The 17,640-nt window shown below is 44.9% G+C and overlaps 1 protein-coding gene across 1 annotated transcript in view; it reads left to right on the plus strand.

Annotated features, from left to right (window-relative positions):
• Positions 1-13,096: 13,096 nt before the first annotated feature.
• The window catches only part of EPHA4 (EPH receptor A4), a gene marked incomplete at both ends in the record, with an annotated part of 101,248 nt that continues 96,704 nt past the window's right edge, over positions 13,097-17,640 (plus strand). Inside the window, 2 exons of the mRNA XM_082319569.1 lie at positions 13,097-13,187; positions 14,154-14,221. Coding sequence (XP_082175695.1) covers positions 13,097-13,187; positions 14,154-14,221 — 159 coding nt within the window. The remainder of the gene's footprint in view (positions 13,188-14,153; positions 14,222-17,640) is intronic.

Raw genomic sequence — 17,640 nt, forward strand, 5'->3', positions numbered from 1 at the left:
AATTTCCCTTCCTTGATTATAAGCAAAATGATCTGTGCGCAATATTAAAAAAACATTTATCAGCTGGAAAACAGTAAAAGGCATGGCATAAACTCATATAAATGTTAATGAAAGGCAGACAAAATTAAGCAATAGTATTGTGTTCCTCAGACCCTTACACACTTTTACTTAAAAGAGGATCTAGTAGAGGAGGTCAGAACAGGGTTGGAGGATGAACACAAAAACCACTGTTTTGAAATTTACTCCAATTCTTCCTGTGGTTGAAAACATTGGTCTGGAAGTCCTGTCAAATGGAGCAAGCATAATCCTCCTTTAACTTGTTCTAATATCGATCATCAGATCAATGTAAATCATAAATCCCTTTGTTTCAATAGAAAAGCTTCATCTTTCTGTTTTTGCCTATAAAACGAAACACGAACCACTGGCTGCATAGCTCCTACCAAGAAACTGCAGAGTAGTAAAGCAATGACCGTGGCAGTTGTCTAATGGGGTCTATTCCTCCGAGTTAGAGCGATGCCATATGGATGGTCTATAGGGCAGCCTGAGCACAAGACTCCAAATCCCAATACAAAAATCCCTGAATGCAAATGACTCAAGCCACGTTATCCTTCACCTTGTTATATTGAGCTGTAATTTGCTAACCTAGAGCTGAAATATAGCAAGGACATTTTCATGACATTGCTTTCAGCCCTCACACCCGCCAGCTTCCCAGTGGGCATAGTGTCCCTCTCCCCTTCACCTGCCTTCCAGTCTACAGAGCTCTGGGACCTGCACTCGAGTTCTTCAGTGCTGGTGGTGTACAGTTCAGGGTGCACTAAGGCACCACTGTAATCTTCTGCTTTTTGAAAAAAAATGTGGGTGAGTTCTCATCAGCAGCAACTGTGAAATTACAGCATTTTCCTTCCCTCTCGATTGTGAGCTACAACACGTATCTCAAACTAGGCACAAGGAAAATTGTAGCACCGGACAGAAACTACCAGCTAAAAAGAATTTCTAAACAATACAAGTTGGCTTCAGCATGCCCTACTAGTATTCTCCATCTTACAGTCTTTTCACTTCAAATGAGAATATAAAGTCACACCACATATAAGAGAAATTTTATTTCCTGTACTACCACAGTTTTTAAGCATAATAGCCCATGTAGACCAGTGGGCAAATATTATATCCTAAAGTTTCAAATAATTGCCATCTTTATGCTTCATATCTGATCTTTAATAAATGTTATTTTACACAGTGCAATTAGACTTCAGAATGTAAAACTCAGAGTAATCCTGAACCTTTTAGCAGAGCTGGGTATTTTCAGTGTGCACTGACATCTAGATTCTGATCCAACTAATGGCACAAATCTGAAGCAATTTCCTTGATATCAGTACAGTTACATCAGCACAAACCCCATGGAAGTGGGATGAGAGTCAGACCTTTATTTCTTTTCCAGTCAGCTCTAGAGATACAGTATTTTCCATTTAGTCAACTGAAAAGAACTGTAACGGGATAGAAAGAAATGATAGAACTAAATTTTATTATTTAACATATGGAAAACTTGGTTATTATTTTACCATAAGCATACGCAGAAAAAGAGCCTGCTGAAGTAAAATGGAAAAAATTCACCTCAGGTGTTGTATCATGAAATCCAAGGAAGTGACATCAAAGATTAAACCTGGTCCATTTATTTTTAAGCTATTTTGTTTAAGTATCAGATTTTATGTCTGGAGTTTTTCTCTGCTTTGTGAATTTCAAACTCTTTTTTTTTTCTTTGTAAGCATAATACTGAATAAGGATAAAAAAAAAATTATTTTGTCACCTCAGTACTGACATAAGAGCCTCATATTGGGCACTCAAATTCTTGTGACAGTTTTGGGTGTTGTGCATGGAAAAGCTGCAAAACGGGGTCAATGTGCACACCAAATGGGTGCACTGGTGGTTTTAGCCAAGCAGAAGGCAGTCATTTGCCCATAGAGAAGCCATGGCTTGCCTACTGCCAGAGAAGCCTTTTTATTCAAAGGACAATCTTCTGGACTACTCGGTCACAGGGAGACATTCTTAATTTTGTGTTAGATAACATAACCTCTTGGTCATTCCTCTTGCTTGAAAAAGAGAAGTGGGAGTGCCAGCGTTGCCCGAGCAGTCAGAGTTGCCGTTGTGTCTCCTCTTACCCCGTGAAGCCGCAGCCTGTTGCACCGACTGGGGAAGAGGCATGATGGCCAGGGCTGCTGCGTTCTCCAGGCTGCTGGTCATTTTGTGTGATTCATTTCACTAGTTGAGAACCGCAAGAGAAGACCACTTGGGAAACCACAGGAAAGCTTCCAAACTCTTATGGGAAGAAGAATTAAACGGACAGAAAAGGCCTTGTTTTGGTTAATGGGAGCCAAAAGGGAAAACACATGAGGGAGAGGCGAGACAGGGACTGTGGGAGAGACGGCTCCAGGCTGACCCGTTCCCTGTGGGCAGCAAGGTGCCCTGGCAGCCCTCAGCACACAGAGGTCTCCTTTGGGGCTCCCCGGCATGGGCCAGCCTTCCCCCCAGGGCTGATGTGCTCTGGAGTATTTACCTGGACTTTCTGGAGCCGGGGAAGTTCAGAGGAGTGTGGAAAGCTCAGTACGGATAAGATGTGTATCCGTCACGCTAAATTTTGTTCCAAGTCCAAAACTGAAAACCTTTTTGTGGGAAGAAGTTAACTGGAACTGCTGAGGTTTCTTTTCATGGATTATTTAAGCAGTACAAGATGTTGTTAATTCTGAGTTTCTTCCATGTTATTCAGGAAAGTATGTCTGATTATGTAAATTAAAAGTTGCTGCTTAAAAATATTTTGCTTGAGAGATTGCAAAGGCAACACAGTAAATGAATTAAGATCAGAGAGTCTTGCTCAAGTGAGAAGATTGCATAAGTAACCACATGTGTTATTGAAAAATACATATTGTTTACAACGTATTCTTGCAAGATCCTTAAATATTTCACTATGAGGTTTGCTTGATATAAAATATTGCATTTGTTCAAGTTGTCACACAGACTGGGCTTTAAGCTGATTTGCAGCTACATGCAGATTAAAACCACTATGCTGTCACACTGCAATTTTGGATTTAATTTGGTTACTTTCTGTCTTTTTAAGAGAAACAAGAGAGTTTTCAAACCAAAAGGCATTGACTGCTTACCTAATTAAAAATGTATCCATCTGCTGGTTTGGTGGCTGACTTGTTATTCAAAGCATGCAGATCTAAGTAGGTTGATTTATTTATGAAGACCTTATGACACTGAGAGATATGCACTCAAAAACATGTAAAAATAAATGTGGCTGCAGATGGGTAGACACACACAGATCTTTATGGGTTTCTAAATAACAGATAGAGAGAATTTGGAAAATGCGCCTTACAGGGAAGATCCTTTTATGTTGCTTCCACATGTTTAACATTTAGAGCTCAAATAACAAAGCAGCCAGCTAACATGTTGTGAGATAACTCCAGTCTAAGTATCCTATAGTGCCTTTTAAGTTGCAACGATTGCTTCTGAAAGCTTCATGTGAGTGATAGACTCTTAAGGAGATGCTACATTTTAAGCAATGTTTTATTTAGAGAACACTTTAAAGTAAATTTTAATTAAAGGAGGAAAAAAAATCATTATCACTCACAAACATCATGCGTCGGAATCAGGGTAAATGCTGTCTTCTTATATTTAATTTCATTGATGTATTGGTAAATCTCTCCCAAATTAAGTTTCTTAGTAACTATGCTCAGGCTTTGGAAACATCGAGTTCTAATGGATTCGTTCTCAATGCTGTAAATATTGTTGCAATCCCCAGGTAAAGTTTATTCATCAGTTTATGGGCTCTAGGAAATTCCCAGTGTAATGAAACCATCATGGTATTTCCACGTGGGGTGCGGAGCTGCTGTTGCTAAACCTCACATCATTACTGGTGCAGTTCCGCTGGTGTGAGCTGGCTTCTTAAACTAATATAAATGGAATAATAGCCCTGTCTTGTACCTAACGCTCTCCGCAAGGCTGAGTTTGTAGGTGGTCTGCAGAGGCCACCTGAGAGGTATGAGGAAAATGGAGAATGACGTGGCCGGGAACAACCTGGGCTGGCGTTATGGCTGTTTACAGCACGGTTTCTAGTGGGTCCTTCTTGGTTTTTCTTCCATCTATGCACCTGGCAGCATGTTTATTCAAGTTTTGTACGTGTTTGCTTGTGCGTTCGCGTTCATAGGTAAAACAAGTAATTTTATCCAAAATAGACAGAAATTTTTCCTTTATAGACCACCTGATCGCACTGGTATCCTCTTAAATTGAAACTGTCTTGCACCAAACGATAAAGTTGCTTTCAGCAGAAAGTTATTTTTTTCTGAACCATGCATTGACAATTGTGTTCAGCTTCACAAAAAGATATTTTTCTAATCCCAAGATCAGTTTAAACTGCTTCCCCAGTATATACATTTTCAGATTCCCTGTGAATCTCTTTTTATTTCCATGTCAAGACAAGCATGTGGGTTTCTTAGTGCCAACAATATATAGAAACATGGTTTGTATGTAGATTTAGCCAAGGAGGATATTAGACTGAGCCGCCTTTTGGTAGAAAGCCATCCTGGCATTTCTTTGGAAAACTCTAGAGATGTTTGAAGAATCCTTATACTAACAGATGTCACCGCTGGGAATCTGTTTTACTTTTACAGCTCTTTATTTGAGTATCTTGCTGGCATTTTTGGATATTTTGGAATGGTGGGGGAAACTCAAACAAATCTACATTGTCTTTTACTTTGATCTCTCCCAAACATATATTTTGACAAAAGTTTCAGATAGTAATCAAGGGAAGAAAAAACATAAATTTTAGTATGCGTGTTCCCTTTGTGCAGAAGGGAGTGGACGAAAAAATGACCAGTAATCCTTTCCTTTTATTTCCAACACACTGAAAATGGCTCTTTTCTGTTTTCTTGGTGCTGTGCAAGCCCTTAAAATGAGGGACGAGGGATCGCAATGGGTCAAGACAAATAGTTAGTCACACTCTTCCTTAGAATTGAACCCGTTGTTCGAGTAGGGTAAGCAAGTTTTACACTACTAATTTTAGTCTGCGTTAGAAACTGTGGCCAGTGTGGTAATGTGAATAAGGATTAGTAATGGTGATGGGGAGGGGAGATAGCTGAGGGGAAGGGTGGCATTTTTGTGCCCGTAACAGCTGTAGTGGTTGCACATTTCTCCCCAAACATAATACTTTTGCTGTTTACCTCAGGATACTGCAAGAGGAAATGTTTGGGAAAAAAAAGTGGTTGGAAATATCAGCTGCGTACGTGTTAGGAAAGTCTTACAGTTGACTGTCTCAGTAAAGCAATACCAATGAGTCATTTCTAATGGAAACCTCGCCTTAAGGTAGAATTCAGAGAGATGTGTTCTTGCTCTTTACTGCTATTATGGACCTGTGTACAAGAAAATACACTCAGGGTTTGGGGCTGACTTCCATTAAAGGAATGAGATGGTTACTACTGAAGGAAAACTCAGAGGGGAATGGGACTTGACAAAGAGTGGTTGCAACCGAAGAAAAATTGTTTGTTGGTGCCATCAATGTATGAAATAAGAGGAACTCATTTGTATGTCATAAATTAAAAAAATTCTTAAAATGAGTTTCATGCCCGTGTAACGGAGGATGCAGGTACAGACCTGCGCACATCTTTTGTCTAATGCTACGGTGATGCTCAGATCCCTGAGAGTGGATTTGAGATCTGGTTGTGCTAGAAGCTATACAAGAATATCTCAAGATTCTGACAAGACCCAGCAGATCGGTATAAATAAAAAGAGAACAAGGAAATACTGTAGCAGTGTTGCCCAGCACAACAAACTACCTTATTCTCTGAACGCTTCCAAGATCAGTGACAGTACTGAGGAAAATAATGGCTGCCACTTTTTTGACATAAAAGCAAGGCATGTTTTTTTTCCATTGTCCTTCTTGCGGGTTTTCATTTCTGTGCCTACTGTTTTGCTTATATGAAGTTAATCCAGAATTTGCAATATTCTGCTATAAAATTGGTGCAAATACTGAGCTAGAACACACGCATACGCATATGCTCACTTTCACCAGTTAGTTGTTCCCCTAAAATAGGACAAATAATTTCTTAGATAATAAACAACCATTCTTTGGTAGCTACAGCTTCTCTGAAATCAGGACAGAGAAACATAGGCAATGCTTCAGATTCTGAGGTAAGCTCATCATTATCACTTTAAGGCTGGGCAACCTATAGACCACAAGTCCCACGGTGCCTTATAGATGTTACCAAGTGAAACTGTACATCTCCATTTTCTTTGCAAGAATGGAGCAACGGGCACGGGATGCCTACCGATCTCACCGACTTGATATTTATTTAGCATCGCTGTTTTAAGGTGGTCATTTAAGGTAATCACCTACATCCAATTTCAAAAGTTTTGCTGCAGTGGCTGTTTAAGGTCCCTAAGGAAGTCTGTGCAGAACTCGGAGCAGAGCCCTTCTCCCAGATGTGAATTCCCAATCTTAATCTTTCTCCCGTCCTGTGAATGTAGCAGTCATGCCTGCATGCACAGAAAAAATGCACAAATGCTTTCCACTTTTTAGAACAAAAAGCAAGGATTTTGTATTTAATTCTAAAGAAAGACAGAGTCTTCCTCTGCCTGACTATTAAAAAAAAATAGCACGCATTAAAAAAGAAGGAGGGGTTGGTTTTGTTTCTTACTTTAAACACAAACAGTTTTCTTCTATATGGTTGCAAATATTTTGTTCATAATAATGGGTGAACTATCTCAGATAGTGTGGTTTAATCTGAGTTAATTAGGATTTACACTCTATTAGAAGTGCCAGAAATCTTCAGTGCTCTGTAGGGAACCTGTCTCTGATGCAGTTTGATTGGTACCATCATTGCATAAATAATCTCTGAAAAGATCGCTGTATCTGAACACACAGAATAAAAATGAATTAGAGCTCTGACTCTGTGTTCTTTTGACTATTTTACCAAAAAGACAAATCAGAGACTTTGCACAAAAATTATCTTTATTTATACAGAACATTTAGTGGTGCTATAAAAGTAATCCTGTATCCTTTTTTTTTTTTTTTAATAATCCCTGCAGTAACTTATGGCAGAAAACCTAAAATTTCAGTATGAAAACAAATCTGGGAAACATTTTTTTTTTTCATTCATATTAATTTTAGATTTATTCTGTTTCACATGAAGGGCCCAATTCTGCCTACCTATTAAAGCTTAGTAGCTAAGCTGCTACTAAAATTCAACTTTACCTAAGTACAGGCCAGAATCTAGTTCAGAAATCTTAAACTGTGACCCTGTTCTTGAAAGCGGAGAACTAAGTCTGTCTGACTAAATATTTTTTCCCACTGCAGAAAAATGGGCGTGTGCTTTTAAAGAAATCTGGATGTAGTTTGCAATTCTCTCTGCTTAGACTTTAGCTTTACCCTTCAAATTCAACCAAGGCTCCTCTGAAATTGCTACAGATTCCCTACCATTTTTGGCAGAGGCTATTTCACTTACATTTGTTTCGTTATTAATCGAGCACGCTCTCTTGCAGCCGCTCCAAGGAGTACTGAGGAGGATCCTGCCTGTGCAGCCTCCGCTCTGGCTGGTGGCCCTGGCCGCTGCCAGCAGCAATCCTCCCACGAACGCCGCTTGCCAGCGCGCGCAAGACCAGCGCGCGCCAGTCCTACATCTTCATCCCAGTAACTTTTATTTTCTGGAAGCTGACGCTACTCCCAAATGATCATGAATGAGTAAGAAGCACAGCTGCTAAGGACTGGCAGTACAAAGCCAGCAATATTCGAAAGCAGTTTGTAATAATTAAGGTGTCTGTTAACCTCCACAGCTTTAAATAACCTTTCAATGAAATGTAGGCAGGCACATTCCTCTCCGGGTTGCCAAGCATCTGTGCTAGCACTGCAAACAACCTGCAGCCTTACACAGTTATTTGAACTGGTTTATTGGTCACACTTTCACAGGAAAAAACCTGCAGGTTGCTGCTTGCCCCCTGCTCTTAATGAGGGTGAGAGCCGCAATGAGCTAAGCTGACACCTACGATGCAGAGGTGGGCACTTGTATTTATTACATTTGATCTGCTTATTAGGTGAAAAGCAGTAGGTAATACCTGGGTCGACATCCTGGTGCATTTATTTCTCTTTTATTTGCTCCGTCTGTACTGCTTTTCAGATTTTACCTTTTGCCAGTGCCCTTTAATGTTTGCTTATTTTAGTAAGCATAAACTGTATCGTAAACGCTCTTGGCTTTGTAAATAGTTTTGTGATAGGATTTCCTTTCAGGGACTTGATAATCGCATATTATAAATTTTAGACTGACTATGAGATTTGAGTTGTGTCGTCAGGAGCATTGTAATAAAAGGTACTACTTCAATTGTCATTAAAATCCTTTTACATTTCACTTATGATTATCGAGTTTTCCTCAGCACTGTTGGTTAGAAAAGGCAAAAAATCTATGCATCTGTCTGTCTGTATATTGTCAAGTCGCCACATGTGCCTAGTCCGAATAAAGACACTGTCACAGGTCCTGTAATCACCATCAAGGCAGTAATAGATTGGAAACTCTTGTGATGATGATCACGATTAAGAAAAGGAAGTGTAAATAATCTGCAGTGCCTGAAGCTCACTTTTTTGCAGAGTGGATTTGCAAATGAGCTATAAACCTGATCCTTTTCTTATTGAGGTCAGCAGCAAAACTCCTGCTAATCCCAGCTGAAACAAAATCATTCTGCCAGCTTGATGTTTATAGAAATGCATATTACCTTCACATAGATGTTCTCCTGCTATGGCTTTTTGTATTACAGACTGCAACTTCATCTGACGTAAACATGACCTGAGGAGTGAAATCTTACTCGTATCAAATAAAAAGCTGTTAAATAGCTAACAATAAATTTTGTCAAGTTATTTATCAGCAAATGTTTAATACTCACGGGTCCATTAAGAATCAGTAAATCCAGGGAGGGAAAGGCTAGGCACATCTGAGCACTTGTACCGGGAAGGAGCCGGCGGTTGCTCTCTGGTGCCAAGCCTGATAAAGGTGCACCTTTGGGGCATTATTCCCTTTGACAATGAGGCTCTGTGTGTGTGTGTGTGTGTGTTAAACTTCCTGGGGTTATTTTACACTCCTTTGCAAATAGCCGAGTAGTGTGGAAGTTGTGTGGGAGTGGAGTAAGTGGGATTGCATTTTTGTGGGAAAAGGCTTTTCAGAGGAGCCCGGTGAATTTTTTCCTGCAGGCTGTGGAATTGCATACTAAAGGAAGAGCTTGTGCTTCTTCCCGCCCTGCTTTCTTCTTTTTCCTCTCCCCCCCCCCATCTAAATGTAGTGCTGGGCCTCAGGAGGCCCATGAACACACAGAGCTTCCTCCTGAGGTTGTCACTTGACTGACAGCAAAAAGCTTCTGGGGAGATGGACGAGCACGAGTAGGTGGACATAGAAAAATGGAGAATGAAAAGATAAAGTAAAAATAGAATGGAACATTCATCCAAAATCACAGCCCTTTTGGGGTCTGTAATGTATTTATCTTATGAATGCTCTGTTTGTGATTGGTCAAAATGTAAAACAGCTACATGTATGTAAGTGTATGTGTGGTGGGAGACACTTAATATCTATTCAAAATGCTCTATTAGAAATGACATGAACTACAGAAATACATCCAAGACAAACCACATGTGCCGATGCCCAGCTATTAGTATACTAATATATTCCCTTGGTGTTTTAAAATAGGAGGAAAACAAATTGTGAATGAGTAGGAAATACAACAATCTTTCAGTCCTTACATTTCAAGATGATTTACAGTTTCTCAAAAACTCTGTGTTTGTGTGTTCATGTGCCTGTTTGTCTATACCATTCAAGTCCTATAAATTGTTCCCTAAATAATTCAGCTGGGGTTGACTTCTATGAAGCAGATAGGATCAAACATTTAACATGTTGTCATAATTATTACAGTGTGTGCTGCAAGTGAATATAGTTCCAATAAGGAGCTGAGACAAATATAAGATCTGAGACAAATATCAGAGACGCTGGCTGTGCTTTTTTGAGCTGCATTAAATTGACCGTTTAAATGGTGTAAACTTGATTATGGTGCAAACATGATTAGTTCCCATCACAGCCGAATCCCTCCTGATAGTGAGTTACAATAATATAAGCCGGCAGGTTGGCAGCAGTGCAGGCTGCTCAGTTAATAGGCAGTTAAGAAAAATGTAACAGATCCAACGGCTGTAACAAAATTTTAAGGAATAAATTTTGATGTCAGGTACTTTGTTGTAAGGTGGAGTTACTTGCTGAAGCTGAGAACAGAATTTAGTCCAAGTATCGATGACATCTGTTAAAACCAAGCTGGGCTTTTACGATCCATTGAAATGACACAAAGTAAGGAAATTGTGATTATTTTGGCAAGGCTTCTCAAAAAAACCTTTTCTTGGAGCCAAAATGTAGTGGATTTGGTAGAATTGCGAACATTTTAGTTTATGACATTTGCAGGCCCTTTTTACATTGTCTGTGTTTATTTTATGTGTTAATTTTTAACAAATTAAAATTGCGTTAATATAATATAAATATTTTTAAGGTTTCAAAGTATTTAATATTTTTATGACAACTGACTTTTCTGGCATTGCAACAAAAATAACTTCAATGAAAAAAAGAAGATGTTTTGATGCTTCACCATTCCCATAAAGTTTATCCTGACTTATAGTAGATCTGTCAGATGCATCAAAGATGTGAAAACAAGAACACTCAAGATTGCTTTAATTGAGGACGGCCTATATTTTTGTGTAAATAATAAAAAGGGAACTAATCCTTTTCTTCCTCCTCATTAGGCCAAGAATTCTTGTAGATAATTAAAGTCAGGAAGTACAAGTTTTAACAGTTGCATTGACTGCGCTGCACTGTTTTCTAACTCCCATTATCCAAGCAGCTGCTTAAAAGATTTATTTTCTACAGAAAGAGCAAAATACACCAGCTATCTTTGCAGAGTTATCTTTAAGGTTCTGCCAGTGGGTGCTCCAAAATAAATGTTCAAGGCAAAGGAAAACAATCTGAGCCTCGGACTACAGAAACCTCATTGTAAATACTGTGTTAATAAAACTTTTTAAAGCTGTTTTAAAAACCAAAAATGCATCCTACCCAGATCCTGACCTAAAATTAAAATAGGTGACAGATACTCTATATCTTGAAGCAAAAAGTACTGTGTTTATAAGTATTAGGTTTTACAGATATTTCAGTTTGGGAAAAAGTAGAGTGATTTCAAGAGAAAACAGCCGATTCACGGCAGGCACGGTTCCTGCTGCGCAAACCTGTTAGTCAAACTTTAAGATGCATTCAAAATACTTTTTTTAACAAATCGATCTTTTGTGGGGGTTCTGCGCTTAAACTAAAATTAACGTGGCAATAATTCGTTTTACCCCAGAGAGAAGAAAAGCCTTTAGAGAGTCGGGGTGCGATCCCCTGCAGCCGGGGCGCTGGGATGAAGCCGGGAGGCTGGGATGGAGGCAGCGGGAAGGACTGGCGTCCTGCGCGGGGCGGAGGGAGCCCGCTCCGCCCGCGGGGCAGGCCCGCGTCACCGGGGGGCTACCGGGGGGCTACCGGGGGGGACGAGGCGATGCTGCGGCTGCCCGGGCACAGGCGGCGCTCCCGCCGCTCCTCCGGCAGGGTTTTGCCCCAGCGCGGGGCGCGGGGCGGCCGCAGCGGCGGGGCGGGGTTGTCGCTGCCGCGCTCGTCGGGGGAGCTGAGGCAGCGCCGCCGCCGCGTACCGCCGGTGATGGCCGGGGGCGGTTTCAGTGCCCGGGAGCAGACGGCGCTTCGTCTGCGAAGCTCTTCCAAGGGAAAGCAGCGCAGGCTGCTGCTGGCAGCGTTGCCGGTGTCGGTAGTGCCGCACCAGGGGCGGCGGCGGCGGCAGCGGCAGCCCGTCCCGCCGGGGCTCGGCCGCCCCCGCTTCCCTCCCTGCTGCTCTCGGGGGCGGCCGCGGCCAGCCGGGCCCGGGGCAGCGGCCTGAGCCTGGGCTGTGCGAGGGCAGCGCTTGCCCGGGTACACCGGGGGCTTGGCGGACTTTTAAAAACTATGGATTTATTGTAAATACGCATTTAGAGAGTATTTTAAAAGAAGTCTCACGGTCGAAGCGTCCAAAGCAAAGCAGGGATGTAGCTCCTTGTTAAAAGGAATAGGCTCTGCACGGCCTCGAAGACAGCAGCCGGTACAGGCGTTGGGTGGCACACGGCTGCTCTGCCCCGTGGGGGTCTCTGTGTATGCGCCCCGTGTACAGGGGGGGCGTAGCGCTGTCTGCACGAGCGCGCGCCTCCCCAGGGCTCTCAGCGCTCGGGGGGAATCGCTTCTCACCCCCGCTCTTCCCTACGCCCCCGCCCGGCTGCTGCCCTCGTGCTTAAGAGCAGTAACGATCTGCACGCCCGCGGTAGACGCGGGGGCCCGTCCTCCGCCGCGGTGGCGGGGGAAGCTCCGCCGGGAGCTGCCGCGGGTCCGCCCGAGCCGCCCGCTTCTCCCCCGGCGCGGGCGGGAACACCGCTTCCCGCGGCGGCCGCCGCCGCCCCCCCGCCCCGGGGCACGGCGGGGCGCGCCGCCCCCGCCAGGTGGCGCTGTTGCTCAACGGTGGCGCGGGGCCGGGGCGGGGCGGCGGGAGGCTCCCGGGACCCGGGGCCGCCCCGGGCTCGGCGCGGCGCAGGTCCGCCTGCGCGGCGCGACCGCGGCTGCCCCCGCCGGCCCGCGGCACCGGGGCAGAGCCTGAGGGCTGCTCCTAACTTTTTTTTTTCTGCTTTCTTTTTCCTTTTTCTGTCATTTTTTTGTGTTCGGACACTGTTACTGCCAAAGAGCTCCGCGCAGCGCCCTCCTCCCGGCGGGACCGCGGCCGCTCGCTGCGCTCTGCCGGCTCGGGGCCGCGCGCCCCTCCGCCCCCCGCCGGCCCCGGCCCCGGCCCCGGCCCCGCTCCCTGCTCCGCGCCGCCGGGCGGCGGGGGCGGGGCGGGCGGCGCGGGGCGCGCGGCGATTGGCGGCGGGCCCTGACGGGCAGGCGGCGCCCCGCCCCCTTGGCAATGTCTATCGCCCGCCGCGCGCCCCATGTAGGCAGTTATTCCACTGGGATAGAGCGGCCGGAGCGGCGGCGGCATGGCCGGGGTCCCGTTCTGCGCCCTCCTCCCGCTCCTCGTCGGCGTCTGCGGGGCCGTCACCGGCTCCCGGGTCTATCCCGCCAACGAAGGTGAGGCGCGTCCCGCGGCCGGGCTCCGCGTTCCCTCGGCGGGGTGCCGGGGTAAAAGTTCCGTGCCCCGCGGGCGCCGGTCCCCTCGCCGCCTCGCCTCTCCGCTCGCCGCCGGGACCGCGCCGCCCCGGCCGGTGGCCGGGCGTCCGGCAGCCGCTGACCCGGCCGAGCGGCGCTCCGGGGGCCGCCGGCGGCGGCGGCGCAGGTGTCGCGGGGCGGAGCGGCCCGCGCCTTCCCCGCGCCTCCCCCGGCGCCGCCGCCGGTCGCCTCGGCCGCTCCGGGCCGGGCCGCGGGGGTCCAGCGCCGCCGCCGCGCCGGGGCGGCCCCGAGCCGGGAGGGCGGCTCATTAAACCGGTTCTCCCGGGAGCTCTCGGCGGCTCCGCGCCGTTCCCCGGGGCCGTGCCGCAGCCCGTCCTGCCGGACGGTTCGGCGGCGTCTCCGTGGGGGAAGCCCGCGGCCGTCCCGCGGCGCGGGCGGGCGGGCGGGGGGCGCCGGCCCCGTCGGGGAGCCCCCCGCGGGGTCTCCCGGTGCCCGGCCGGGGCTGGGCGAGCTCCCCAGCTCGGAACAGTTTTCCGCTCGTCGCTACCCTGCGGTTGCGCCTGTACCGGACGGCGGAAAAGGCAGCGTGCCCGGCGCGGCGCTGCGGGAGCGCAGCCTTCCCCGGCCGGCCCGCACGCTGCCGCCGCGTCCTTTCGGGTGGGAGCGCTGCCACGGGTCCTCGGCCAGGTGCTCCGCGCCCCGGGAGCCGCTTCAACGCGCGGAGGAACGGACGTGCCGCTCCTCGGCGCTAAACCAGAGCTCCAAATTATTGAAGGTATTGGCGCACTCGGAAATAACATTTCACTTCAAGTTGAAGGTGGGTGCGATCGTGCTCCACACATATGGAAACGCTCAGGTAAACGATTTATTTTAATATTGCCTTTTGGCAGCTGGAATTTAATCTATTTTATTTGTACCTTTCTGCAGTTACCTTGCTGGATTCCAGATCAGTTCAGGGAGAACTGGGGTGGATAGCAAGTCCCCTGGAAGGAGGGGTAAGTTTTAAACCGCTATCTGATCAAAAGGGTAAAGGGGGTGATTAGTAACTTTCAGAGAGTCCTAATGGCTCGATTATTGTTGATTGTGGTGAGGAGGTCAGATTTCTTCCCTGGCTTACCAAGTGAATTACTCTTTGTTGGAGAAACTCTATACTCCCTTTGGATAGTTCTGTCATGGAAGAAGTGGAAACCAAAAGGGCAGAAAAGAGGTTTCAGAATTAGGAGATTGGTTGAGGCACGGGCTTAGATGCCTATTTAAAACTGAAATACCAACAAGAAATGTGATCTGGTGACTGAACTGGCATTCTTGACTGTAATTATTATATCTGTGGGCTGTCTCGACTGGGAGATGTTCAGGGCAATTGCTGTTCTATTTCTGGATGAAGGAGTAGGGATCAATATACAAGATAGACTTTTTGTGTGGTGGGACAGTTGTCCTATTTCAGGGTGCAAACATCATATGTTTTGGTCTCTGAACAGATAAACTGAAGCACGCAGTGCTCGACTGTGATTCCTTGGAGTTTCTTTTTATGTACTTGTCAAAGAAGAGACAATTGTAAGAGGAGATTGCTTGAATTCGCTGCCCGAAGGCGATGTGATGACATTAAGAGATTCACATATCCGTGGCTGGGGCTTAGAGCCCCTTTTCTTAGTGAGCTGCAGGCAAGGTACCTCTACTAATTTAACTTTATATTAGTGGATGGGCACCTTGCTGCTCCCTCATCTGTGTCCCATCCCGCAGGGTGCCCAGGGCCTCTGTGGGAAACTCCTGAGAATTCTGGACTTTGGAGTTGGTGGGATCTGGTGGAGACTGTACTTCATGGGATCTCTTGGTATTTTTTTAATAAGCAATTAGAAAGGCTTTTTCTTTCTTAGAGTGAACAATTTAAGAAAAATGCCAGCAATGCACACTAAACATTAGTATAAAAAAAAAACCCCCCCTCAAATCCTTTTAATATTAAATGAATAAAGCAGCTTAGTATGCTTAAGCAGAAGTAACTAAGTCAAACTGATCAGAAAATAAAAGTGCTGAAAGATCAGGACCCGAGCACAACAAAGCACTGGATTCTTCAGGAAACCTACAAATTTACTTTTTTGTGCGCGCTCCCACTTGTAATTAGAAGAAGCAGAGCTAAGGAAACAGCAGTGAGTGGAAGGAATCCGAGGTTGCGTTGGCTGGCGATGCATTATGCATAAGCTCTGAATAACCATAACGTGGGAGAATGGGGGATTGTTTTGCTCCCCCATTGTTGTTCTGGGTGAACTTGACTACAGTCATGGCTTGTGCTCTGCCTGAGCACACTGTGCTGTCCCCGAAACTCGGGTTTTCAAAGAGCGGGGAAGTGATTGGCAGGCCTCTGGCAGTACCGAGGGTGCACATTCACTGCTGATTGCAGGCAATTGCCCTCATCTTTTGACAGTGTGGAAAGGTACAGCTCTGTCTCAGTGAGAGTCGGGCTTCCTTGTTAATCCTGTACCCCCGAAAGGTCAGTTAATGAGATAGGGGTCTTTCCTACAGCTCTCCAAGGGATATCTACGCTGTATATTAAAACAGGACCTAAAATACAAGTTTTAATAAGTCAGTAGTAGAATTGATGATCAGAGGACAGCTGTATATTATTAACGGGCATTGGATACCCCCTTTTCCCCCCATGCTTTTCTCTGAAAGCAGCATGCAAGCTTGAGAAGGAAATGTGTGCTCTTATTGTGGACGTGACTCGTTTCACTAAACCTACATACGTGTGTTCTATTTTTAAGCCAGTAGTGAAAAATTTAAGAGTACATGGTCTGTCTCTGAGATACAGTGCTTGGAAAGCATTTATTTTAACTTCATATGCTGCAGATTTATTTCAAGCAGCAGAAATGAACTACTTCTTTATCTTCCTGGGAAGATTCTGTCCTGCAGTGCTGATTTTTCTTTAACTGTGTGCACCTTCTTGTGTATTACAAAAGATATTTTTCTAGATCTATACCGTGCAGTTCCCAAGGTGTGAGGGTTGTGTGGATAAGAAGGGCTGGAGATAAACATAGTCATTTAGCAGTGACTAGCAGTAATTGAATATATAGTAGCCCTGAAGGAATTAATGAATTGCATTATAAATGTAATTAATGATTTACTCTTGCATTTCACAGTTGAAAAGCAGGTTTTGTGCCCAGAATGTTTTACTCTGCATCATTAAACCGTGGGAAGAGTTGAATTATAAAAGTTAATTTCAGCTTGAAAGCAAAAAGTTACAGCTTTGACCACATACTTAGAGTTACAAATCATTTACAGTGGCTGGAAATTTGGGGCTGTAGTTATTTTCAGCTCTGGCAGTAAGACGCATTTAGGTTTGTTTTGTGTATGTGTGTGTATGAAATAAGAAACCCAGCTCTCTATATTTGTGTGTCTGTCAGGAGACAGGGGCGTGTTCAGAACCTGATCTGAAACTTGCTGAATTTAGTTGCAGTCTGTCTGTTGACCTCAGCGGTCTCTTTATTGAATCCTCTAGCAGCATCCTCCATTGTATAAACGTACTAAAGGAAATCCCATCAACAAGTATTATTTCCCTCTACTTCTTCCTTTCTCTTGTACCACGCACAATATAGGTAGCGTAGACAGGCTAAAGATAAGCAGAATGGAAAGTGATGGATCAGAAAGACAATATTGTAACAGTAAACTAGCTCTGTGGCAGCTCTAAATTAAACAACTCTGTCTTCTTACTAACACCATGTTACGTTTTACATCGATAGATGACTTTTTAAGATTTATTTTTTCCTTTTCTGTGAAAAGGAGTAACACGCTGAGTATTGATTTTCCCCCCTCCTTCATTTTAATTTGCAGTTCTCTCTAGGCAGCAAATAAAATATTATTCTTTCTGCTCCTAGTGACTCATGGTGCTAACTACTGTCATTCTATAAACGGATTCAGCTAAGCTGGAATCTTTTTAAGTAAAAATCACTTGCATAAGAGTGATCCTTGTGAGAAGAATGCAGGATATTATACAAGAAGCCCCTTAACGTTAAGAAGGCTTCTGTTTATCAAAGCCATGGCTTCAGTAGTTCTGAAAAGTACTTCTGGGAAGTCTCTTTAAAGTTACTGCTATTTTCCAGGGATAATTTTACATGCTTCACTGTATCGCCTGCAAACCCAGACAGTATATCATTATCTAATATATTATTTTTTTTTAAGAAGGATTTTTCTGATATTGAAGTGCTATGGGGCTTTTGCTGGAAAGATCTCTCTCCCTAATGCCCCTGCTTCCCTCGCTCTCCCTACCAGGAAAGCACTATGATAAACTTTCTTCAGTCTATGATAATCCTTAAAACATTTTTTTTTTTCCAAAACTCTTGGTTATGCATGCTTTCTTTTGTAAGTTCATCATGCTAACCTACTGAATTAGGGCCAGATCTCTTCTTTCTGTACCTTCCTTGGA

Source organism: Platalea leucorodia (genome assembly GCF_965183815.1).
Source record: "Platalea leucorodia genome assembly, chromosome: 8".
In the NCBI taxonomy this organism is placed as follows: Eukaryota; Metazoa; Chordata; class Aves; order Pelecaniformes; family Threskiornithidae; genus Platalea; species Platalea leucorodia.